Source organism: Ictalurus punctatus, chromosome 8 (genome assembly GCF_001660625.3).
Source record: "Ictalurus punctatus breed USDA103 chromosome 8, Coco_2.0, whole genome shotgun sequence".
Lineage (NCBI taxonomy): Eukaryota > Metazoa > Chordata > Actinopteri > Siluriformes > Ictaluridae > Ictalurus > Ictalurus punctatus.
Window position 1 is genome coordinate 902,449 of NC_030423.2, and position 27,552 is coordinate 930,000.

The 27,552-nt window shown below is 41.2% G+C and overlaps 1 protein-coding gene across 3 annotated transcripts in view; it reads left to right on the forward strand.

Annotated features, from left to right (window-relative positions):
- LOC108269067 (cytosolic carboxypeptidase 4) overlaps positions 1-27,552 on the forward strand; it is a 100,625-nt gene that overhangs the window by 67,634 nt on the left and 5,439 nt on the right. For all 3 annotated transcript variants that reach the window (XM_053682269.1, XM_053682270.1, XM_053682271.1), the window contains 4 exons: positions 9,022-9,151; positions 10,527-10,658; positions 12,888-13,064; positions 24,417-24,580. In XM_053682269.1, coding sequence (XP_053538244.1) covers positions 9,022-9,151; positions 10,527-10,658; positions 12,888-13,064; positions 24,417-24,580 — 603 coding nt within the window. The remainder of the gene's footprint in view (positions 1-9,021; positions 9,152-10,526; positions 10,659-12,887; positions 13,065-24,416; positions 24,581-27,552) is intronic.

Here is a 27,552-nt window from a genome sequence, read left to right on the forward strand (position 1 = left end):
GGAGGTTCCAGCTAGAAATTATGAGAACTAGGGAAATTAAAGCTAGGAACTAGGGGGACCAGGGAAGTTCCAGCTAGGAACTAGGATGGCTAGGGTAACTACAGCTAGGAACTAAGAGAACCAAGGATGTTCCAGCTAGAAATTATGAGAACTAGGGAAATTAAAGCTAGGAACTAGGGGGACCAGGGAAGTTCCAGCTAGGAACTAGGATGGCTAGGGTAACTACAGCTAGGAACTAAGAGAACCAAGGATGTTCCAGCTAGGAAGTAGGAAAACCAGGGAAGTTCCAGCTAGGATCTAGGATGGTTAGGGTAACTACAGCTAGGAACTAGGAGAAGCAGGGAAACTGTGAACCAGAAAAATCACAGCTAGGATGTAGGAGAGTTATATAAACTACAGCTAGTAGGACTATAAGAACTGGGGAAATTAAAGCTAGGACGTAGGCAAACCAAAGAAAGTACAGATATGGACTAGGAGATGGACTAGGACTAGGAGAACCAGGTACACTACATCTAGGAAGAAGCGATATTATGAAAACTCCAGTTAGGAACTAAGAGAACCAGAGAAACTCCAGCTAGTAACTAGGAGAACAAGGGAAATTAGAACTAGGAACTATGAGATCTAAGGAAACTCCTGCTAGGAACTAAGGGAATTAAAGACAGTATAGGAAAGAACCAAGAGGATTAGGGAAACTCCAGCTAGGAACTGGGAGAACCAGGCATGAAAATGACAGCCTTAAACTAAAGATCTAGTTCAAGTAGGCTAACTAAAACACTAACAACAGCATCAGCTTCAATAATCAATAATCACGCTAGTTGTAATTAACATATTCAAAATACTCTGGTATTTTACTTTGAAATAATGACTCTGTTATAGACACATCATACTGAAACACTGAATTTAATACGTTCATGGATTGTTCATTTCTTCCACAAAATCAATGCGATTTAAATGAAGCGCAATGCGAGCATCCGCACGGCTTTAAGTTAAGTTCATTATCATACTGCATATTTAATTCCGCCTTAGGTAACTTCATTTAAATAATTATGCTGCTTAAAGTTTATCTGCTTCTCTTTAAAGATGCCCATTAAAAAGTTCCCTGCTGGAAAAGAAACAGGAAAAAAAAAAAAAGAAAAAAAAAATGAATTGTGTGGTTTGTTTTATTCACGTCTGATTGACGGCATCATTCTTTCCTCTAACCGCACAGTTATTGTTCACAAACAGTTTAAAAAAACAAAACAAAGCAAAAAAAAAAAAACCCAAAAAAGCCAAAGCTATCAAACACATGGTGAATGATTCATGAGGTGGGCTTTTAGCAGTGATGGTGGGGTGAAAATAAAAGTGCCCCCTGAAGTATTTGGCACAGCTGAACTCATGAATATTTACACAGAATGCTGGATCTCTCTCTCGCTCTCTCTCTCTCTCTCTCTCTCTCTCTCTCTCTCTCTCTCTCTCACACACACACAGACACAGAGGTGTGTAGGTGTGCATTCTCACTTCTTTTTTTGAACAAATGAGTGAATTATGTGAGCTAACGAGTTGTATTTGTGTCAAATACATTAGCCAATAGCTAATATCACAGCCTCACTAGCCAGTCACTAATTCTAACATGCTAGTTAGATTTCGTCAGCTAGCAAGCTACGCTGTTTATTCAGCGATTGATCATTTAATTCAGGATCCATTTTTAGCTAAGCTTATAAACTAGCATGTCGTGCCAGTTAGATTTCGACAGCTAGCAAGCTACCGTTGTTTATTCAGCAAATGCTAGTGTAGTTCTATTAGCTAAGCTGCTAATCTAGCGAGTCATAACGCTACGAACAAATGTCACGTGTACAGGGCGCTAAAGGTCTAATCACCTTACTCATGTAAGGTCGTGAGCTTAATTTCTATCTTGTTAAAATGCCGCTTTTGTTTATTCCGTTAGCCTCGTTTAGCGGAGTATTAATGTAACCTTCTTGTTGTTTACCGGTTATTATAAGAAGAAAAAAATATTTCACTGTGGTAGTTTTCTTAAAAAATGAACGAGTAATAAAGAAAATTAAATGAATTTATTAATTAAAAGTCAGGGCCCCCCTCGATTTGAACCGCCGGTGTATACTCGACACGTCTGTCGTAATAGCGTTTTAATTTAGTCAAAATTAGCGTCAGGAACGCTAAAGGTTTAAGTGAACGGTTCTGTACAGACTCACAGAAATATTAACAAAGCGTCTGGGTATATTACCGTCTCCTGCCCTGAGATGAAGAGAAGACATCCTGTCACTCAGAATCAGTAGCAGCAATTCATCCCCAGCTCCATTTGGCAAACTGCATCCCACTTCAATTTGCTTCAACAATAAGGACTCGTTATTGCATTACACATTTCATATTTCACAGAAACGACGGCGATCCTTCAGAGCGTGATAAAGTGAGAGGGCGCTCAGACACTCCAGGCTTTGTAACAGTGCTTCTACAAATATCATTTCACTAATATTTCACTAAAGCACCAAGGTTTTTCTAGCTAATCTACAATTTTAAATAAGTAACGGATGAGAAAGGAGTAACCGAGTGAGTGAGTGAGTGAGTGAGTGAGTGAGTGAGTGAGTGAGCTCACTGCACATTTTATGTGTCTTAATTCATCAGAATGTCATATATTTTACGTGGTACTCTATGGATGTATTATTTAAGACAGGACTGAAATATATCGAAAGTCCCTCTTCACAAACCCATTCAACACCATTTTTCAAAGGTTTTTAAGCTTTTGGGAAAGTTCCTCACGAATGGACATGCTAGTTGTCCAAAGCTACTTTAATTTAGGACTGGAGCTCCTAGCTGTAGTTTCCCCGGTTCTCCCAGCTTGTTCCTGTAGTTTCCTCACTTCTCTACTTCTCTAGAGCCGTAATTTCCTTAGTTCTCCTTGCACCTAGCACTGGGTTCCCAAACTCGAGCTCCTCGCTCTAATTCAAATATTTATCCCTTGTTCTCCTAGGTCAGTTTTAGTTTCCTATTTGCCCTTTTTTCTAGCCCTGGTTCTCCTAGATCCTAGTTGTTTTTTGTTTGGATCTCCTAGTCCCTAGCTGTAATATCCCAGGTTCTACTGGTTCCTAGCTGTAATATCCCAGGTTCTACTGGTTCCTAGCTGTAATATATCAGGTTCTACTGGTTCCTAGCTGTAATATCCCAGGTTCTACTGGTTCCTAGCTGTAATATCCCAGGTTCTACTGGTTCCTAGCTGTAATATCCCAGGTTCTACTGGTTCCTAGCTGTAATATCCCAGGTTCTACTGGTTCCTAGCTGTAATATATCAGGTTCTACTGGTTCCTAGCTGTAATATATCAGGTTCTACTGGTTCCTAGCTGTAATATATCAGGTTCTACTGGTTCCTAGCTGTAATATATCAGGTTCTACTGGTTCCTAGCTGTAATGTATCAGATTCTACTGGTTCCTAGCTGTAATATATCAGGTTCTACTGGTTCCTAGCTGTAATATCCCAGGTTCTACTGGTTCCTAGCTGTAATGTATCAGATTCTACTGGTTCCCAGCTGTAATATATCAGGTTCTACTGGTTCCCAGCTGTAATATATCAGGTTCTACTGGTTCCTAGCTGTAATATCCCAGGTTCTACTGGTTCCCAGCTGTAATATATCAGGTTCTACTGGTTCCCAGCTGTAATATATCAGGTTCTACTGGTTCTCAGCTGTAATATCCCAGGTTCTACTGGTTCCTAGCTGTAATATAGCAGGTTCTACTGGTTCCCAGCTGTAGTATCCCTGATTCTCCTAGTCCCTAGTTGTAGTTTCCTGGTTCTCCTTGTCCGCAGCTGTAGTTTTTATTCATTTTTTTGCCTTAGCTAATTTCCCTGGTTCTTCTACTTCATAGCTGAGGTTTTCTTGTTTCTCTAAATTCCCACCTGCAATTTTCTTGGTTCCTCTAGTTCCCAGCTGTAGTGTCCCTGGTTCTCCTAGTTCCTACCTGTTCTTTCCCATTAATATACTGGTCCCTTGCTCTAAATACTTAGTTCCCGTAGTTCTTGTAGTTCCTAGTGTCATTCATCAAAGAAATGGAAGTTTTGTGGCATGGCTGTACAGCAGTAGGTGCTGCAGTGTCACAGCTCCAGGGCCCCCGGTTCTATCCAGAGCTTGAGTTACTATTTGTGTGGTGTTTCCTCGGGGTTCTCCAGTTTCCTTTAGGAGTAAATCATTTTAAATTTCTACCCACATGGCTTTCTTTACCGTTCTCTCGTGGGCACAATCTGTCTTGCTGGCTCTCTTCTTTACATATATTCTATTCCTTGTTCTCCGTTCTGTAAAACTCATCCTGCCTTATTTTATTCGTCTCTGCTCCCCTCTTTTTCTCTGTTTATTGCCGTTCCCTTTTTAAAAACTCTTTGTGACAGGAAGGCTGATAGGGAGTTTATTTTCTCCACATGGCCGGGCAGCGCTGCTTTATCACCTGTATGTAAGGGAGATTGAAATTGGTTTTGTTTTGAATATTCAGATGTTTTGCTTATTCGTTCCTGCTAGGAAAATCATTTATCTGACAGAGGAGAGAAACTCAGGAGGCTTTAATATTCCTCTCGTTTGGCTGAGCAGTTATGGAAAAATGAGGCAAATATAAAGGGTGTGTAGGCAGCGATGCGATTTCCAATAAGCAAGATTGGTTTTGAGAGTCTGAGCCCTGATTTATGCTCGCTTTGTAATGAGTATTCAAATTTTCATTACGTTAATTCAGTTTTATAGAGTCATACATCATGTCAAATGGTTTTACAGCACAATGAAATATTCATTTGGCCTTATTACAGCTGGAGTGAAAACATAACAGCACGAGAACATATTACAGTGCGATATCAGATGCTGAGTTAATGTTAAAAGATGGATAAGTAATTAGAGATATGAATGTTTACCAGTACTTTCTAGCAACATGTTCAAAGGGGTCCAAAATTCTTTGTACTTTATTTCATTATTTATCAAAAACTGCTACAATTTTAGCTAAAAAGACACCACCAGACTTCATGAATGTAAGTCCAGACAACGCTCTATCTGAACCTTAAAGACCGGGACTGATTAAGAGTCAGAGCTCTATAGACCGGGACTGATTAAGAGTCAGAGCTCTATAGACCGGGACTAATTAAGAGTCAGAGCTCTATAGACCGGGACTAATTAAGAGTCAGAGCTCTATAGACCGGGACTAATTAAGAGTCAGAGCTCTATAGACCGGGACTAATTAAGAGTCAGAGCTCTATAGACCAGGACTAATTAAGAGTCAGAGCTCTATAGACTGGGACTAATTAAGAGTCAGAGCTCTATAGACCAGGACTAATTAAGAGTCAGAGCTCTATAGACCGGGACTAATTAAGAGTCAGAGCTCTATAGACCGGGACTAATTAAGAGTCAGAGCTCTATAGACCGGGACTAATTAAGAGTCAGAGCTCTATAGACCGGGACTAATTAAGAGTCAGAGCTCTATAGACCGGGACTGATTAAGAGTCAGAGCTCTATAGACCGGGACTGATTAAGAGTCAGAGCTCTATAGACCGGGACTAATCTGTCTTTCACAATGATATTCAGTGTCATTAAGTAGAACCTTCTCATGTTGTCTATTTTTGAGACTAATTAAGAGTCAGAGCTCTATAGACCGGGACTAATTAAGAGTCGGAGCCCTATAGACCGGGACTGATTAAGAGTCAGAGCTCTATAGCCCGGGACTAATTAAGAGTCAGAGCTCTATAGACCGGGACTGATTAAGAGTCAGAGCTCTATAGACCGGGACTAATTAAGAATCAGAGCTCTATAGACCGGGACTGATTAAGAGTCAGAGCTCTATAGACTGGGACTAATTAAGAGTCAGAGCTCTATAGACCGGGACTAATTAAGAGTCAGAGCTCTATAGACCGGGACTAATTAAGAGTCAGAGCTCTATAGACCGGGACTAATTAAGAGTCGGAGCTCTATAGACCGGGACTAATTAAGAGTCGGAGCTCTATAGACCGGGACTAATTAAGAGTCGGAGCTCTATAGACCGGGACTAATTAAGAGTCAGAGCTCTATAGACCGGGACTAATTAAGAGTCAGAGCTCTATAGACCGGGACTAATTAAGAGTCAGAGCTCTATAGACCGGGACTAATTAAGAGTCAGAGCTCTATAGACCGGGACTAATTAAGAGTCAGAGCTCTATAGACCGGGACTAATTAAGAGTCAGAGCTCTATAGACCGGGACTGATTAAGAGTCAGAGCTCTATAGACCGGGACTAATTAAGAGTCAGAGCTCTATAGACCGGGACTAATTAAGAGTCAGAGCTCTATAGACCGGGACTGATTAAGAGTCAGAGCTCTATAGACCGGGACTGATTAAGAGTCAGAGCTCTATAGACCGGGACTAATCTGTCTTTCACAATGATATTCAGTGTCATTAAGTAGAACCTTCTCATGTTGTCTATTTTTGAGACTAATTAAGAGTCAGAGCTCTATAGACCGGGACTAATTAAGAGTCGGAGCCCTATAGACCGGGACTGATTAAGAGTCAGAGCTCTATAGCCCGGGACTAATTAAGAGTCAGAGCTCTATAGACCGGGACTGATTAAGAGTCAGAGCTCTATAGACCGGGACTAATTAAGAATCAGAGCTCTATAGACCGGGACTGATTAAGAGTCAGAGCTCTATAGACTGGGACTAATTAAGAGTCAGAGCTCTATAGACCGGGACTAATTAAGAGTCAGAGCTCTATAGACCGGGACTAATTAAGAGTCAGAGCTCTATAGACCGGGACTAATTAAGAGTCGGAGCTCTATAGACCGGGACTAATTAAGAGTCGGAGCTCTATAGACCGGGACTAATTAAGAGTCGGAGCTCTATAGACCGGGACTAATTAAGAGTCAGAGCTCTATAGACCGGGACTAATTAAGAGTCAGAGCTCTATAGACCGGGACTAATTAAGAGTCAGAGCTCTATAGACCGGGACTAATTAAGAGTCAGAGCTCTATAGACCGGGACTAATTAAGAGTCGGAGCTCTATAGACCGGGACTAATTAAGAGTCGGAGCTCTATAGACCGGGACTAATTAAGAGTCAGAGCTCTATAGACCGGGACTAATTAAGAGTCAGAGCTCTATAGACCGGGACTAATTAAGAGTCGGAGCTCTATAGACTGGGACTAATTAAGAGTCAGAGCTCTATAGACCAGGACTAATTAAGAGTCAGAGCTCTATAGACCGGGACTAATTAAGAGTCGGAGCTCTATAGACCGGGACTAATTAAGAGTCAGAGCTCTATAGACCGGGACTAATTAAGAGTCAGAGCTCTATAGACCGGGACTAATTAAGAGTCGGAGCTCTATAGACCGGGACTAATTAAGAGTCAGAGCTCTATAGACCGGGACTAATTAAGAGTCAGAGCTCTATAGACCGGGACTAATTAAGAGTCGGAGCTCTATAGACTGGGACTAATTAAGAGTCAGAGCTCTATAGACCAGGACTAATTAAGAGTCAGAGCTCTATAGACCGGGACTAATTAAGAGTCGGAGCTCTATAGACCGGGACTAATTAAGAGTCAGAGCTCTATAGACCGGGACTAATTAAGAGTCAGAGCTCTATAGACCGGGACTAATTAAGAGTCAGAGCTCTATAGACCGGGACTAATTAAGAGTCAGAGCTCTATAGACCGGGACTGATTAAGAGTCAGAGCTCTATAGACCGGGACTAATTTGTCTTTCACAATGATATTCAGTGTCATTAAGTAGAACCTTCTCATGTTGTCTATTTTTGAATGATGCCTAACTAACACACACACACACACACACACACACACACACACACACACACACACACACACACACAGTGATTGACACACAGTGTTCAACACACATTAAAGGCTTGGCCTCTGGTTCCTGATTAAAGCTCCTAATGAAGCTTGTGCATCTGTAACTACATGACCTTGATTTTAATTTCGATTATAATTGTTGCTTTTTTTTAATTAGATCTTGAGGTTTTTAAAAATTTATTTAAAAGTTTTAGTCATCGCTCTAATTGTTCTCTTTTTTTCTCTTCTGTTCTCTTCTCCAATTTCCCTCTTTATCCCTCTATTGTTCTCTTATTTCCTGTTTCTTCTTCTCTTTTCTTCTGTGTGTAATATACTATCACTTCTCTTCGTTTTTCTGACTTTCTTCAGTGTACTCTTGTCCTCTTTTTTTTTTTTTATCTCTCGCTCGACTAAACGTTGTTTATTCTGCACGTCCTGGCCGGTGGAGTCTGCAGAGAGGAGCGAGTGTGTAACCTCATTAAAGCAGGCGACCAAAACCAATTCAACCCTTAAACTGCAGGTCGCTCTGAGCACACCAGTAAATTGAACTATTGAACTACCTAAAGTGTGTGTGTGTGTGTGTGTGTGTGTGTGTGTGTGTGTGTGTGTGTGTGTGAGGATGAGACAGTCTCACTCTCCTGCCATGGAATGAACCACGATGATCCACGATATTATCGATGTGTTAGAGGCTGAACATTTGCATTTCCTTCTTCTTTTTTCTTTCATTCCTTTATTTTATTTGTTTTTTACTTCTTTGCTCAATTCCTGTTCTTTCTTTCTTTCTTTCTTTCGGTGCTTCTTACATTCCCATTTTTCTTTTCCATTCTGTCTCTTTCTTTCTTTCAGTGCTTCTTTCTTTTGTTGCTTCTTACATTCCTATCCCTTCTTTCTTTCTTTACTTCTCTCTTTCTTTTTATTCATTTATTTATTTATTCATTTCGGTGCTTCTTTCTTTCATTGCTTTCTCTTTTGTTGGTTCTTACATTCCCATTCTGCTTTCCATTCCGTTCTTTCTTTCTTTCCTTCTTTCTTTCTTTCGTTGCTTTTGTTACTTCTTTGTTCTGTTCTGTTCTTTCTTTCTCTCCAGCTTTTCCAGCAGCTCAGACTATAATGACCAGAAGTGATTTTTAATAAAAATAATAATAATAATAATAATAATAATAATACGTTATATTTACGTAGCGATTTTCTCAGACTCAAGGTCACTCAAGGTTATTATTATTATTATTATTTATTTTTTTTATTCGCTTAGCCACCGTTGCTCTCTCAGTGCTGATGATCTGAACCGTGAGTGGATGAAGCCGAGTCTCGTCCTCAGTCCCACCGTCTATCACGCGAAAGGACTGCTGTATTACCTCTGCAGCATCGGCAAAACCCCACTGGTGAGGCCTGTGTCTGTGTGTGCGTGTGTGCGTGTGTGTGTGTGTGTGTGTGTGTGTGTGTGTGTGTGTGTGTGTGTGTGTGTTATTACTGTTATTTCATCAATTATAAAAAACAAAAGTATGATTGCATTAAATGATATACAGTATAAAGCTCTTGAGTGAGGAAGATAGCGTTCCTACCGCGTGTAAGTCGGTGCGTCCGAGATGAAATCGTCTCCGTGTCGTTAGACTCTGGCCTCAATTACACTCCTGTCAGAGCCAGCACGTCTGATCTTAACTTGGTCATCCTGGATAATTAAATTGGATTTATTAAAGTGTTTTTGTGGAATGGAGGCCATTTTGGTCATCGTGTGTGTGTGTGTGTGTGTGTGTGTGTGTGTGTGTGTGAGAGAGAGACTCAGGTTGTTCTCAGATGGGGTGTAATTGCCGCTCGTGACATTTTGACATTTAAGCTGTAAATATCAGCGAGTTGTAAAGAGAAACACAGCGACACGCGTGTAAACGTCTGTTTCGCTCGCTCCGTGGTGGCGTTACGGTTCCCGCTGTGATTCTGTTCCTCTAACAGCACGTCCTGGAGTGTTTTATTCCTCTTCCACCACAGCAGGCTGGTATTTCGTGCGCAGCTGCGATGCGGTGATGGAACACGAGCTCAGATCTCAGCTGATTCGAGGTTTTTTTTAGCCACGCTGCTCCTTTAGGTCGTGTTTGTTAGAATGATGATTGTGTAATTATGCCGGTCGCTGACATGTCATTCAAATTTAAAACACAGCAGTTTAACGCGCGGTTAATAAACACCGGGCGCTCGGATCATCCGCGACAGCTTCCTGTCAGAGTCACCATGTCAGGCGCTCTCTCACGCTCCTTAAACCTCCTCATTTCTACAGTGTGGTTTTTTTTAATATGTCACAACAGTAATTGGATTTGCGTGCATGCGCGCACACACACACACACACACACACACACACACACACACACACACACACACACACACACAGAGTTTACTTTGAGTTTATTGTACATGATTAGTGTGACTGCTGTGATACCATCAATAATAATAATACAAACAGTACAATCATGCATAAATATTAAGAAATTGTGTCTATTATGTACACACACACACACACACACACACACACACACACACACACAATTCATGAACAAAGTAAAAGAACAAAATACATTATCACTCTCTGTCTCTCTCTCTCTGTCTCTCTCTCTCTGTGTCTCTCTCTCTGTGTCTCTGTTTCTCTCTCTCTGTCTCTCTCTGTCTGTCTCTCTCTCTCTCTCTCTGTCTCTCTCTCTCTCTCTCTCTCTCTCTCTCTGTCTGTCTCTCTCTCTCTCTGTCTCTCTGTCTGTCTCTCGGTCTGTCTCTCAGGTGTTCTGTGATTATCACGGTCACTCGAGGAAGAAGAACGTGTTTCTGTACGGTTGCAGTGTGAAGGAGACGCTGTGGCAGTCCGGCTCTCCCATTAACACCGCTTCACTTAAAGAGGATCCGGGATACAGAGTAATTACAACAACAACAACAACAACACCACAACAACACAAGACCAGTGCTAACTACATCAAACAACTCAAAACTAACACAACAAAAACCGCTACAGTAAGAAGTACTACAACAAACATAACCACAGTAACAACCACAACAACATTTTCAATAATAACAACCATACTTACATCAACAAACATAACTACAATGACAAAAACCACAACAACAAATACTCTTACATCAAAAACAACCACAACAAAAGCCACAATAATCAACCAAAGTAACAACCACCGCCCCATCATAAAAATGACAACAACCGCAATATATACAACAATGACCACTATAACAACCACAACAAATACAAACACAGTAATAACCGCAATAGCATTTTCAATAATAACCATGACATCCACCATAGTTACATCAACAAACACAACAAGACCAACTACAACAATAGCAACAACAATAGCAACAACCACAAGTACACTTACATCAAAAGTCACAATAAAACCACACTAACAACAACCACCTCCATAACAACCACAACACATAGAGCAATAACAATCACAGTAACTTCAGCAACCACCACCATAACAGCAACAAATACAACAATAATAACCACAGCAACAACAACCACCTCCATAACAACCACAACAAATACAACAATAATGACCACAGTAACAACAACCACCACCATAACAACCACAACAAATACAACAATAATGACCACAGCAACAACAACCACCTCCATAACAACCACAACAAATACAACAATAATGACCACAGCAACAACAACCACCTCCATAACAACCACAACAAATACAACAATAATGACCACAGCAACAACAACCATAACAACCTCAACAAATACAACAATAATGACCACAGTAACAACAACCACCTCCATAACAACCACAACAAATACAACAATAATGACCACAGCAACAACAACCATAACAACCTCAACAAATACAACAATAATGACCACAGTAACAACAACCACCACCATAACAACCACAACAAATACAACAATAATGACCACAGCAACAACAACCATAACAACCTCAACAAATACAACAATAATGACCACAGCAACAACAACCACCTCCATAACAACCACAACAAATACAACAATAATGACCACAGCAACAACAACCATAACAACCTCAACAAATACAACAATAATGACCACAGCAACAACAACCACCTCCATAACAACCACAACAAATACAACAATAATGACCACAGTAACAACAACCACCACCATAACAACCACAACAAGAGTCACAGTAATGATCACACCAAAAACCAACTGTGGCTACCATAATAATTACACTTACATCAACAACAACAATAACAACAGCCACTGTCGTAACAACCACAAAAACAAAAACAACCACATCAACAATGACAGCAATCCCAATAATAATAATAATAATCAGAAGAAGAACTACACTTACATCACCAACAACCACAAGAACAACCCGAACAACACTGCGTTCAGTTAGTAACGTGATGGTGTAGGTGATGCTCGTTGTTAATGTGGTAACAGACTGCAGAGAAAATCACAAATCACACTTTATCAGGAATTTTGCTCTTCATGGCCGTTGTTCTATCTAGATTAAAGGTTTATTTTCCGGCCAATCAGGAACGCCGTGTGTGGATTCCACGGGCGGATACGCAGCGTCTCCGTTATCCACTCTTATCTCTGTTCTTTCTCGTCCGTCATGCCATCACAACACACGCAGACAGAATAAGAAGTTTTGTGGTGACAGCCGTTCGGCGAAGCTCAGCAGATGTTCCTGCTGCCCAATTGCGGATGATTTATGAGATGTGGCTAAAAGAACTCGTGATGTTTCTGTTGTAAGAGCTGGCGCGAGATGTCAGATGACGGATGAGAGGGAAATGATTGTGCTGCTGTCGGTGCTGTGTGCTGATTGGCCGAGCAGGGCTTGTGGTGTTTATAAACCCGGCTCCTGTTTGCAGAGTGAAGGGCGTGTTAGATAAATCGTCTGGAGCTCCTCGCTGTGACATGTAAAGAGGATGAAAGACAAAATCCAGAGTGTGTTTACAGCTACTGTAGATGAAATGCATCGTAGTTAAAAAAATAAAATTAGTCTTGGGATTTGACCTCACGAGCTTCGTTGTTGTAAAAGCGTGAACACTGACCGCAGAACACTGTTATTTTTCTAACGAAGCTGGAAGAATTTCATTTAGGGTTGATTTTTTGTTGTTGTTCGTTTTCAGACGATCGCTAAAACTCTGGACCGAATCGCTCCGGCGTTCTCCTTCAACAGCTGTAATTTCTTGGTGGAGAAGTCGCGGGCGTCGACGGCACGCGTGGTGGTCTGGAGGGAGATGGGTGTTTTACGCAGCTACACCATGGAGAGCACCTACAACGGCTGCGATCAGGGTATCTACAAGGTGATTTAGCAGCGTGCTATATGGTGTCGTGATGCTAATCGGTTTGTTACGCTAACGCTGTAAATCAGAACCGTTAATTTCCATTTCTTGGAAAAGTTCATAATATAGTCAGGGTTCATTTAGAAATTTTTGAAATTCCAAACGTGAAAATTAAACATTTTTTGTTTGGGTACAGAATATATATATTTTTTTTGGTTTAATGGAGTACTTTTTCTTTTGAAGGGTTTTCATGCTTTAATTAATAAAAAAAAAGTAGCCAATTTGGGACAAAAATGAAACGATAATAATTAACTAGCTCTCTCATTAAGACTGCAAGAGTTTGGAATAAAACGGATTCAAACCGAGTCACACTACAGACTACTAATATTTGTAAATTTATGAATAGTGTTTATACGTAAGACTTTATTCCAAATGTTCCAAACATTATAGATGTGAAATAAAACGTTATATGAAATGAAACATGATGGTTGGTTAGGCGGTGGTGTGAAGCGGCCTGACACCAAAATGAAGTAGTTTTTGGCAAAAAATAAATAAAAATCTGACCATTTTCCCCTTTTTTTATCCCCAGTTTTTCTTTTGGAAAAGTCAGAATGTTTACTGACATTTGGGATTGTGTTATCGCAAAACTATTTAACAGAAAAGTAGAATCATTTTCTAATTATTCCAGAGTCAAATCAGGAAAAAAATTCATCTAAAAGTCTATTTTTAGGTAAATTTTCTACTCGCTGCGAGCCCTTCAGCTCCGCTAACCCACTTTAATCTCAAACACAACCTTTGTCATTTCCCTCCCTGCTCTCTTCCTCCCCTGCCCTTCCCTTCCCACAATCCTCCTCTTCTTCTCCTCTATCGCTGCAGTGTACCTCCCCTGGCAGTTCATTACCTTCTGCTGCCTCTAATGCCTTAATCATTTATTAGCCTGCTTATTTAGCCACCTGTGGTTTGCTAATCATAGCCCCAAATCCCTCTCTGTTAGCATCTCCTGGCCCTCGCCTTCATTAGCGCGCTCCTGACTGAATTCTCGTTAAAGAAGCTGTTTTTTATTCGCTGAGTCGAGAGAAACGTGGGGAAGGAAGGAAGGAAGGATGTGGGGGAAAAAGCTCAACACGGCTTTAGCTGAAAGTTTAGGAACCTTATGAGTTCCTGGTTGTGACTCTAGTGGAACTGCTGATACTGTAACGTAGAACCCTTTCAGAAAGTGTTCCGAGTAGAACCATTTCTGGGAAGCTACCGATAAATTATCAAGTGAACCCTTAAAGAACCCTTTTTTTCTAATCATCTACCAAATAACAACAGGTTAGCTATCGTTTAAATGCCTAAATACTGAAGTGTAAGGAATGTTGAAGTGTAAGGAATGTTGAAGTGTAAGGAATGTTGAAGTGTAAGGAATGTTGAAGTGTAAGGAATACTGATGTGTAAGGAATGTTGGAGTGTATGGAATGTTGGAGTGTAAGGAATGTTGGAGTGTAAGGAATACTGAAGTGTAAGGAATGTTGGAGTGTATGGAATGTTGGAGTGTAAGGAATACTGAAGTGTAAGGAATGTTGGAGTGTAAGGAATGTTGAAGTGTATGGAATGTTGGAGTGTATGGAATGTTGAAGTGTAAGGAATACGGATGTGTAAGGAATGTTGGAGTGTATGGAATGTTGAAGTGTAAGGAATACGGATGTGTAAGGAATGTTGGAGTGTATGGAATGTTGGAGTGTAAGGAATGTTGAAGTGTAAGGAATACTGAAGTGTAAGGAATGTTGGAGTGTGTGGAATGTTGGAGTGTGTGGAATGTTGGAGTGTGTGGAATGTTGGAGTGTAAGGAATGTTGGAGTGTAAGGAATACTGAAGTGTAAGGAATGTTGGAGTGTAAGGAATACTGAAGTGTAAGGAATGTTGGAGTGTAAGGAATGTTGAAGTGTAAGGAATGTTGAAGTGTAAGGAATGTTGGAGTGTAAGGAATGTTGAAGTGTAAGGAATGTTGGAGTGTAAGGAATACTGTAGTGTAAGGAATGTTGGAGTGTAAGGAATACTGTAGTGTAAGGAATGTTGAAGTGTAAGGAATACTGAAGTGTAAGGAATGTTGGAGTGTAAGGAATACTGTAGTGTAAGGAATGTTGGAGTGTAAGGAATACTGAAGTGTAAGGAATGTTGAAGTGTAAGGAATGTTGAAGTGTAAGGAATGTTGGAGTGTAAGGAATGTTGAAGTGTAAGGAATGTTGGAGTGTAAGGAATACTGTAGTGTAAGGAATGTTGGAGTGTAAGGAATACTGAAGTGTATGGAATGTTGGAGTGTAAGGAATGTTGAAGTGTAAGGAATGTTGGAGTGTAAGGAATGTTGGAGTGTAAGGAATACTGAAGTGTAAGGAATGTTGGAGTGTAAGGAATGTTGAAGTGTAAGGAATGTTGGAGTGTAAGGAATACTGTAGTGTAAGGAATGTTGGAGTGTAAGGAATACTGAAGTGTAAGGAATGTTGGAGTGTAAGGAATACTGAAGTGTAAGGAATGTTGGAGTGTAAGGAATGTTGGAGTGTAAGGAATACTGAAGTGTAAGGAATGTTGAAGTGTAAGGAATGTTGAAGTGTAAGGAATGTTGAAGTGTAAGTAATGTTGGAGTGTAAGGAATACTGAAGTGTAAGGAATGTTGGAGTGTAAGGAATGTTGGAGTGTAAGGAATGTTGGAGTGTAAGGAATGTTGGAGTGTAAGGAATACTGATGTGTAAGGAATACTGAAGTGTAAGGAATGTTGGAGTGTAAGGAATACTGTAGTGTAAGGAATGTTGAAGTGTAAGGAATGTTGAAGTGTAAGGAATGTTGGAGTGTAAGGAATACTGATGTGTAAGGAATACTGAAGTGTAAGGAATGTTGGAGTGTAAGGAATACTGTAGTGTAAGGAATGTTGAAGTGTAAGGAATGTTGAAGTGTAAGGAATACTGAAGTGTAAGGAATACTGTAGTGTAAGGAATGTTGAAGTGTAAGGAATGTTGGAGTGTAAGGAATACTGAAGTGTAAGGAATGTTGAAGTGTAAGGAATGTTGGAGTGTAAGGAATACTGTAGTGTAAGGAATGTTGGAGTGTAAGGAATGTTGAAGTGTAAGGAATGTTGGAGTGTAAGGAATACTGATGTGTAAGGAATACTGAAGTGTAAGGAATGTTGGAGTGTAAGGAATACTGTAGTGTAAGGAATGTTGAAGTGTAAGGAATGTTGAAGTGTAAGGAATACTGAAGTGTAAGGAATACTGTAGTGTAAGGAATGTTGAAGTGTAAGGAATGTTGGAGTGTAAGGAATACTGAAGTGTAAGGAATGTTGAAGTGTAAGGAATGTTGGAGTGTAAGGAATACTGTAGTGTAAGGAATGTTGGAGTGTAAGGAATGTTGAAGTGTAAGGAATGTTGAAGTGTAAGGAATGTTGGAGTGTAAGGAATACTGATGTGTAAGGAATACTGAAGTGTAAGGAATGTTGGAGTGTAAGGAATACTGTAGTGTAAGGAATGTTGAAGTGTAAGGAATGTTGAAGTGTAAGGAATGTTGGAGTGTAAGGAATACTGATGTGTAAGGAATACTGAAGTGTAAGGAATGTTGGAGTGTAAGGAATACTGTAGTGTAAGGAATGTTGAAGTGTAAGGAATGTTGAAGTGTAAGGAATACTGAAGTGTAAGGAATGTTGGAGTGTAAGGAATGTTGAAGTGTAAGGAATGTTGGAGTGTAAGGAATACTGATGTGTAAGGAATACTGAAGTGTAAGGAATGTTGAAGTGTAAGGAATGTTGGAGTGTATGGAATGTTGGAGTGTAAGGAATGTTGGAGTGTAAGGAATGTTGGAGTGTAAGGAATACTGTAGTGTAAGGAATGTTGAAGTGTAAGGAATGTTGAAGTGTAAGGAATGTTGGAGTGTAAGGAATGTTGAAGTGTAAGGAATGTTGGAGTGTAAGGAATACTGATGTGTAAGGAATACTGAAGTGTAAGGAATGTTGAAGTGTAAGGAATACTGTAGTGTAAGGAATGTTGAAGTGTAAGGAATGTTGGAGTGTAAGGAATACTGATGTGTAAGGAATGTTGGAGTGTAAGGAATGTTGAAGTGTAAGGAATGTTGGAGTGTAAGGAATGTTGAAGTGTAAGGAATGTTGGAGTGTAAGGAATACTGATGTGTAAGGAATACTGAAGTGTAAGGAATGTTGAAGTGTAAGGAATGTTGGAGTGTATGGAATGTTGGAGTGTAAGGAATGTTGGAGTGTAAGGAATGTTGGAGTGTAAGGAATACTGTAGTGTAAGGAATGTTGAAGTGTAAGGAATGTTGAAGTGTAAGGAATGTTGGAGTGTAAGGAATGTTGAAGTGTAAGGAATGTTGGAGTGTAAGGAATACTGATGTGTAAGGAATACTGAAGTGTAAGGAATGTTGAAGTGTAAGGAATACTGTAGTGTAAGGAATGTTGAAGTGTAAGGAATGTTGGAGTGTAAGGAATACTGATGTGTAAGGAATGTTGGAGTGTAAGGAATGTTGAAGTGTAAGGAATGTTGGAGTGTAAGGAATGTTGAAGTGTAAGGAATGTTGGAGTGTAAGGAATACTGATGTGTAAGGAATACTGAAGTGTAAGGAATGTTGAAGTGTAAGGAATACTGTAGTGTAAGGAATGTTGAAGTGTAAGGAATGTTGGAGTGTAAGGAATACTGATGTGTAAGGAATACTGAAGTGTAAGGAATGTTGGAGTGTAAGGAATACTGTAGTGTAAGGAATGTTGAAGTGTAAGGAATGTTGAAGTGTAAGGAATGTTGGAGTGTAAGGAATACTGATGTGTAAGGAATACTGAAGTGTAAGGAATGTTGAAGTGTAAGGAATGTTGGAGTGTATGGAATGTTGGAGTGTAAGGAATGTTGGAGTGTAAGGAATGTTGGAGTGTAAGGAATACTGTAGTGTAAGGAATGTTGAAGTGTAAGGAATGTTGAAGTGTAAGGAATGTTGGAGTGTAAGGAATGTTGAAGTGTAAGGAATGTTGGAGTGTAAGGAATACTGATGTGTAAGGAATACTGAAGTGTAAGGAATGTTGAAGTGTAAGGAATACTGTAGTGTAAGGAATGTTGAAGTGTAAGGAATGTTGGAGTGTAAGGAATACTGATGTGTAAGGAATGTTGGAGTGTAAGGAATGTTGAAGTGTAAGGAATGTTGGAGTGTAAGGAATGTTGAAGTGTAAGGAATGTTGGAGTGTAAGGAATACTGATGTGTAAGGAATACTGAAGTGTAAGGAATGTTGAAGTGTAAGGAATACTGTAGTGTAAGGAATGTTGAAGTGTAAGGAATGTTGGAGTGTAAGGAATACTGATGTGTAAGGAATACTGAAGTGTAAGGAATGTTGGAGTGTAAGGAATACTGTAGTGTAAGGAATGTTGAAGTGTAAGGAATGTTGAAGTGTAAGGAATGTTGGAGTGTAAGGAATACTGATGTGTAAGGAATACTGAAGTGTAAGGAATGTTGGAGTGTAAGGAATACTGTAGTGTAAGGAATGTTGAAGTGTAAGGAATGTTGAAGTGTAAGGAATACTGAAGTGTAAGGAATGTTGGAGTGTAAGGAATGTTGAAGTGTATGGAATACACTAAAGTTTCTGGTATACTAAAGTGTCTGAGAACGAGTGTTCGGGGCCGAGGCCCGAGGAGTCAGGAGGATGTCAGATCTTTACAGTGCTCTTTTAATGAGAGACAGAAGGGATGAGAACTTTAAAGAATAGAGTGAAGAGATTTTTGTTCAAGGCTAATTCATGCTAATCTGGGCTGGAAATAACTCCGAGGTCTGTAACGGGGAAAGTCGAAGGTCTAATGGTTTCCTCAGGAAGTGAGACAGTGGCTCCGTCCCAAACGCTACATTTATCACTAATTAGGGACTGGATTTGGATTCAAAATCACAAAACACGAGCAGTAAGAAGAGCTTTTGGCGTCCCGTTGATTCAAAGACAAGCCAATGTCACACAGTCTTAATGAAATGCACTGAGATGAATAAGCGTCACTTTATTCAATTCATAAACATTTAATAACCGACCGGGACGTGCAGCCTGTAAAACACCCGTCATCCTTACTTCTTAAGGCCCAATTACGTTTCATAAAATTGGATCAGCTGTAATTCCGTTTGTTGTGGCAAAACAGGATTAAGTGATCTATAATCTGCTTCTGAGACGTGGCAGGATCCAGACGAGGGCCAGATGTTAACTGCTAAATGCTAATCAGTATGGCTAGCACAGGAAATAAACGCTGTTTTATTAAATGTACATGTTTAATTACATCAGACGTGGAGTACTCATAACGTCCCAGAGGAAAGTTCTAGAGGTTACACTGAGACACAATACATCTTAAACATGCTTTATGTTCTGTTTATTTACACCGCTTTCATTTGTTAAAATATTTACTTCTTATATTTATATTTTATTTATAATGATATTTAAAACGCTATGTCAAAGATTCTAATTTTACTAACCCCGCCCCTCATGCTAAGCTTCAACAATCAGAAATTTACACAAGTTGGCAGTCTTATGATTTAAAATAAATAAATAAATAAATAGAGGTGACATTCGACTGAAGAAACTTCTTTTATATTATGATTAATTCTTTTTTGTACTGAAGCAGAAATCTTAACTGGTTATTTTGCCTAATTTGTTTATTGTATCAAAGTTGGCTTTTTGTATCACGGTATACATTTGAACTATTAACAGGAGAGGAGAGAGAGGAGAGAAGAGAGGAGAGAGAGGAGAAAGGAGGGAGAGGAGAGAGAGGAGAGAGAAGAGAGAGAGGAGAGGAGAGAGAGGAGAGGAGAGAGAGGAGAGGAGAGGAGAGGAGAGAGGAGAGAGGAGAGGAGAGAGAGGAGAGAGAGGAGAGAGAAGAGAGAGAAGAGGAGAGGAGAGAGAGGAGAGGAGAGAGAGGAGAGGAGAGAGAGGAGAGGAGAGAGGAGAGAGAGAAGAGGAGAGGAGAGAGAGGAGAGAGAGGAGAGGAGAGAGGAGAGAGAGAAGAGGAGAGGAGAGAGGAGAGAGAGAAGAGGAGAGGAGAGAGAGGAGAGAGAGGAGAGGAGAGAGAAGAGAGAGAGGAGAGGAGAGAGGGAGAGGAGAGGAGAGAGAGGAGAGAGAAGAGAGAAGAGAGAGAGGAGAGGAGAGAGGGAGAGGAGAGGAGAGAGGAGAGAGGAGAGGAGAGGAGAGAGAGGAGAGAGAGGAGAGGAGAGAGGAGAGAGAGGAGAGGAGAGGAGAGAGGGAGAGGAGAGAGAGGAGAGGAGAGAGAGGAGAGGAGAGAGGGAGAGAAGAGAGAGAGGAGAGGAGAGAGGAGAGGAGAGGAGAGAGAGGAGAGAGGAGAGAGGGAGAGAAGAGAGAGAGGAGAGGAGAGAGGAGAGGAGAGGAGAGAGAGGAGAGAGGAGAGAGGGAGAGGAGAGAGAGGAGAGGAGAGAGAGGGAGAGAAGAGAGAGAGGAGAGGAGAGGAGAGAGAGGAGAGAGGGAGAGGAGAGAAGAGAGAGAGGAGAGGAGAGGAGAGAGGGAGAGGAGAGAGAGGAGAGGAGAGAGGAGAGAGAGAGAGAGAGGAGAGAGGGAGAGAGAGAGGAGAGAGGGAGAGGAGAGGAGAGAGGAGAGAGGGAGAGGAGAGAGGAGAGAGAAGAGAGGAGAGAGAAGAGAGAGAGGGAGAGGAGAGAGGAGAGAGAAGAGAGGAGAGAGAAGAGAGAGAGGAGAGGGAGAGGAGAGAGAAGAGAGGAGAGAGAAGAGAGAGAGGAGAGGAGAGAGGAGAGAATGCCGACGTTGTTCAGGTGTTTTATTGCAGGTTGCGAGAGAATCTGCAGAAACGCAACTTAATCACGACGCAGCACTTTAGCTAGTTAAAGCACTTGTGCTGATTTCATTAAGATATCTGTTCATCCCTAATCCTTAAAGAAGAGACTTGCTTACGCTGAGAGGAAGAAAAGGAGGAAATCGAGCAGGCAATTTATTGTGTGGTTTAAAATTGCCCGTGTGAGGAGATGAGATTAGACGAGCTGTGAGGATATTGATTACGTTGATTATTCTGCGTGAGATCCCACCTGCGTCTGTGCTTCAGAAGCTTTAATCACAACATTTTCCATTCAGTCCTGAGAAATGACTCAGAAATCACCCCACACCTCTATCTCGATCTCATTATTTCCTCATCTTGTCATTTCTTTATCTCTTTGTTTCTGTACCTCGTTGTCTGTTTATCTTTTATGATCTTTTGCGTCAGTTTATTTATCGTGAAGGCGGACGGGAGGGACTGCTGTAGCAGCAGCTCTTTCACAGGGACGTGGACGGCGGACGCGCCGCTGAGTATCAACACATTAAAACGCCAGCTGTTGATACGGCGGAGGAGAAACGTGTTTATGTAACGCTTATGGAAGGAGTCTCCAGTGTCAGTGCTCTGTAACAGTCGGAGGTAAAGCCGTAACTTCTGATTCGATATCCGCTATCAGTGTCAGTCTGACACCAGCAAAAACACTGCACGTCAATCAGATGGCAAAGTAAACATATCGGACATCGGATCCCTAACAAATATTCAAGATTGGAATTGGATTTGGGGAAAACTGAATACTTGTAGATCTGGAAATGTTTACATGCAAAGAGACTTGACGATTTTATCTTTTGTTAGGATTTATTTTATTATATTTATACTTTATTATAAGTGATTTTATTCTATTTATAATTTATTAGAAGTGATTTTATTCTGTTTATACTTTATTAGCAGTGATTTTATTCTGTTTATACTTTATTAGCAGTGATTTTATTCTATTTATACCTTATTAGCAGTGATGTTTGTGTGAAAGAGTTTGTGAAGTGATTTGAGGTAAAAAGAACATTTGAAAGTTCAGTAGTTTCTAAAGAAGGAGGAGTTTGTTTTATTAACTTTAAGAGAGAGAAAACCGAGAGGCGCTCCTTACACACCTCCATGTTTAATGAGCGCTGGAGAGAGAGAGAGAGAGTGTGTGTGTGTGTGTGTGTGTGTGTGTGTGTGTGTGTGTGTGTGTGTGTGTAAAAGTGATTGGTGCAGGCTCTTCTTCTTTGAGGAGCTTTTTTTCAGACTGAGAGCTAGTGGACACTTCAAACAGCTCGCTGAAATCCTCCATAAATAATTTGTAAAGGTTATCCAAACACACCGCCCATTTTACCCAGCATGCATCTGTGCACTTCTGGGTTTTTTTGTTGTTGTTATTGTTGTTGTTGTTTTTTCATAGCTAAGACCAAGAGAAGTAATGTTATTCCAGCACTAACTAAATTTACTTATTCGCTTACTGTAATGTTTTACGTCATGATGATCTCTTCACTCTGTGAGCCAAGTCCGAATTTTTATTTTTATTTATTTTATTAAGTCATAAAATTACAAATTTCCAACAAGAATATTTAAAAAGTTGGGTTTTAGGAATATTATTTTTGTGAGGAAAGACAAAAAATCAACAAAAAACTGTTCCTTGTAGAGATTTTCAATCTGACTGTGTGTGAGTGTGTGAGTGTATGAGTGTGTGAGTGTGTGAGTGTGTGAGTGATGTGAGTGTAGGAGTTAAACTCATTGATGAAGAATACATTTTTCACACACACACGCACCTTTTTGACCCAGTAACACCAGTAACACCAGTGACACCTGTAACGCCTGGAACGCCTGGAACGCCGGGCTGAATCAGGGCAGAGACGCCCGCTCCCTGCTGTCCTCTCGGTGATATTGGAAGTGTTTACGCTCCGTCTCGCACCTCAGGGACGCAGCATGTGGGCTGATGGAGACTAAATATAGAAATAGTTTCTCATTAGCGTCGTTACGTCTCGTTTATTAGATCACGAACTCAAACAGGACTCCAGTTAAAACGAGAGAATTAATAACGGCACGCTGCGGCTCGGGTCACGCTCTCAAACATTCATCATCGCTGTGGGGACGTTTATTTTTGGTCTTGTTGCCATTTCCGTTGTTTCAAGCCTCCAGCAGTAACGGACAAAATCTAAACTTCTTTCACTTTTCTACAAACGTCCGAGACCCAGAAAGCTTTAATGATTTAATACAACTCACAAAAACTAACTAAAAAAAAAAAGAACAAAGAAAAGCTGGTCAGGCAGACAGACAGACAGACAGACAGACAGACAAGCAGTCAGACAGACAGGCAGGCACGCTGGCAGACAGACAGATAGACAAGCAGGCAGGCAGACAAGCAGACAGACAGACAGTCAGGCAGATAAGCAGGCAGGCAGACAAGCAGGCAGACAGACAGACAAGCAGGCAGACAGACAGACAAGCAGGCAAGCAGGCAGGCAGGCAGACAGACATGCAGGCAGTCAGGCAGACAGACAGACAGACAAGCAGGCAGACAGACAGACAAGCAGGCAGACAGACAGACAAGCAGGCAGCCAGGCAGGCAGGCAGGCAGGCAGGCAGACAGACAGACAGACAGGCAGGCAGACAGACAAGCAGGCAGGCAGACAGACAAGCAGGCAGGCAGACAGACAAGCAGGCAGCCAGGCAGGCAGACAGACAAGCAGGCAGACAGACAGACAGACAGGCAGGCAGACAGACAAGCAGGCAGGCAGACAAGCAGGCATACAGACTGTTTACATGTAACTATAAAGAGATAATAATTGGTACTAATATATAAAGTTGACAGTAAGTGACTGTGATCTGGTGATTAGAGTTAGAGATATTCCTCCCGTATAACACGTCAGAAGTGTATTTTATTATTGAAATGAGTTTGAAGATAAACGGACGCTGTGAGGACGACGTTTTTTCCTCGAAAGCGACTAACGACCTGACAAACGATGAAACTCGAATGAAAAGCGTTTCTATAAACTACAAGCAGCGCTTTATGAATGAAATAACCTTTAAAACAAAATATTACAGTGCAGCACACAAACAGTTAACTCTAATAATACATTTCATTTCAAAGTTATTTTTAAAGGTCATCATTAATAATGATTATTATTCATTCCGTTTAAAGTAATGCGTCATTCTATTATTACGATGATTAAAAATCAATAAATAAGATGGGGGTGTGTTGTGTAATGGGGGAATAAATAGCACTTGAATGCGACACTTCAGTTCTGGTTACGGTTTACTTCAGCGTTTCTCTTTGATCTTCACTTCAGTTCAAACAGTTCAAAAGTTTAACTTTTTTGTGAGCACATTCACTTAACCCTTGATTTTTGTTATATTTTTGCAACTATTAAATATTTTTGTGTGTGTTTAATATTTAATATTAAAGTGTAAATATAGCAATATTCTTTCAATTCTTTAGGTTTAGGTGTAGCATTTATCTACTATTACTAACCCTAACCCTAGTACTATAGAGGTTATAGAAGAATCACACAAGTGTGTGTGTGTGTGTGTGTGTGTGTGTGTGTGTGTGTGTGTGTGTGTGTGTGTGTCTCCACAGGACCTGCAGACGGGGACGCGCGAGTTGGAGGAGATGGGGATGAAGTTCTGTCAGAGTCTCCTCACTCTGAGGAAAAACTCCATTAACTACAACAGCCGCCTCATCGAGCAGGCAGCCGCCATCTTAGACCTGGACAACGGCCTGATGGACCACAAATCCCACAAGTCAGTGCAGCGTCATCACTTCCTGTTAAACACACTTCAGAAAGGGGACAGGTTATAGGCGCAGACAAATCATTGAGATTTTTAAAGAATCTGAACTCATGAATGAACCTCGCTTCTGCTCTTCTAAAAACAAAACAAACACCAGCATGTGTATTGATAGGCCAAGAACAATACCTAAAAATTATTAAATGCATACACACACACACACACACACACACACACACACACACACAGACAAACACACACACAGACAAACACACTCACACAGACAAACACATACACACACAAACACATACACAGACAAACACACACACACACACACACACACACACACACACACACACAGACACAGACACACGGACACACTCACAGACATCACAGCAGGCTTCTGTTTAATGAAGATGAAGTGACGTGGGTGAAATCTCTGAGCGCTTTTCGCATGAAGAGTGTCTCAGTGGCATAAGAGCAGATTTACAGCTTAAAGAAATAATAACTCTTATTATTTGTGGGCGGCTGTGTCTCTGGTGGTAGAGCGGGGTGTCTCTAATCGGGTTGTCTCTAATCAGGTTGTTCAGTAATCGTAGGGTCGGCGGTTCCATTCCCGGCCCACGTGACTCCACACGCTGAAGTGTCCTTGGGCGAGACACTGAACCCCAAGTTGCTCCGGATCGCAAGCTAGCGTCTTGCATGACAGCTCTGCTACCGCTGGTGTGTGTGTGTGTGTGTGTGTGTGTGTGTGTGTGTGAATGAACATAGTGATATACCGGTTGAACCGGTTAGAATGAAATAGAAAAGTAGAATAGATAATAATGTTCTAATAACACACAACACTCTGCATTTAACCAGAAATCTTGTTAAAAAAAAAATCATTAAAAACATCTTCAGCAAGGAATTGTGTAGCTGCAGATGAAAGTGTGCAGGGCCGGTCAGAATGCAACATTCGACATCCTGAATGCAATACCTGTGCTTTCCATACGGCTGCCTGAGTCTGGGCCGTATTCGGGACGTACTCGGGACGTATTCGGGACGTATTCGGGCCGTATTCGGGCCGTATTCGGGCCGTACTCGGGACGTATTTGGTCTAGATTCCAATGAGTGACTCTTACACATATAAACTCAAACAAGCGTGGTTTTAAATCTTCTTCTATCTGAGATAAATGACGCAGGAGAATCTAAATTTGATAATAATTAATAAATGATGTAAATGTTTAAATGTGTGTTCAAGTAAAGACATCTGCAATTCTTCTTCAGTCTCTTTAGTGCCGCTGCATCATTTCAGACTAAAAGCATCTGTGTTTCAACCAGCGCTCAATCCTATCGACTGTCCGGTGAGGGTTCAGTGCCGAAGCGCAATAACGTCATCGATTTCATTCTCAGCACAACAGAATCATTCTAACTCCGTTTCATAGCGTTCCCACTAAACCCCCTTCTGTGAACGTCTTTTGCAAATAGCTCGTGTGTGTGTGTGTGTGTGTGTGTGTGTGTGTGTGTGTGTGTGTGTGTGTGTGTGTGTGTGTGTGTGTTTCCCCCAACACCAGATCTATAAATATGGATGTGAGAAGTAATTATGATCTCTCACTTTGCCTCTTTCCTCCGAATGTTTATTTGGATTATAAACTGGATGAACGCGGACGGTTTGTGTGTTTTTAATTCCGGGTCAGAGGTCACGGGGAAAAGCGAGACCAAACGTAGCTGCGTTTACAGCCTTTTAATAACCGAGTGAAGCGTTTCTCTCTTCTAGTAATGTTGTGTTTCTAACACACCCAAAACATTTCACTTCTGTCTGTCTGTCTGCCTGTGTCTCTGTCTGTCTGTCTGTCTCTCTCTCTCTCTCTCTCTCTCTCTCTCTCTCTCTCTCTCTCTCTCTGTGTCTGTCTGAATCTCTTTCTGTTTGTTTCTGTCTCACTGTCTCTCTCTTTCTCCCTCTGTCTGCCTGTCTGTCTTTCAAGCCCACTGTCTGTCTGTCTGTCAATCTGTCTGTCTTTCAATCCCATTGTCTTTCTCCCTCTGTCTGCCTTTCAAGCCCACTGTCTGTCTGTCTGTCTGTCTGTCAATCCCATTGTCTTTCTCTCTCTGTCTGCCTGTCTGTCTTTCAAGCTCACTGTCTGTCTGTCAATCTGTCTGTCTTTCAATCCCATTGTCTTTCTCTCTCTCTGTGTCTGTCTGACTCGCTTTCTGTCTGTTTTTGTGTCTGTCTTTCAATCCCACTGTCTCTCTCTTTCTTCGTCTGCCTGCCTGTCTGTCTTTCAATCCCATTGTCTTTCTCTCTCTGTGTCTGTCTGTCTGTCTTTCAATCCCACCCCACTGGCTGTCTGTCAATCCCACTGTCTGTCTGTCTCTCTCTGTGTCTGTCTGCCTATCTGTCTGTCAATCCCACTGTCTGAAGCTCATTTGCTAATTTGAGCCCAATACGAGTGTTTACACTGAATTAGCTCTCCTAGCATAGCGACGCTAGCATCTTACAGATTAGCGCAGTATCGCAGAAGTGCAGAAGCTAATCCTGGCTAAATACTCAGAGATACACACAGTCAGTGTTTCCCACTTTGTGCATCTTTCATTCCTGTTGTGTGTGTGTGTGTGTGTGTGTGTGTGTGTGTGTGTGTGTGTGTGTGTGTGTGTATACACTGCATGACTGTGGTGTGAAGAAAAAACAAATATGTCCGTATGATTACAAGCTCGTCTCTGAGCTTCTCGCTCCGGCGGTCCTGTCTGATGGCGATGTTAATCAGATCTGAAATGTAAACAGAGTGTTGATAACTGCAGCGTTAGCATTCCGAGGATGCTGATCTGTCCCGCAGAACCCCGCAGAACCCTTTTCCCCTTCCCTAAATTCACAAAATGACAGTGAGGGTGCGGTCGAAGACGCTTGCTCCGACCAGGTGAAAGAAAGGGAACGCTACCTGCGTGGGCTAATCCACGGCTAGATCCCGCTTCTGACAGGAAGTCGGGTCCGAGGCACAGGAAGTGTCTTG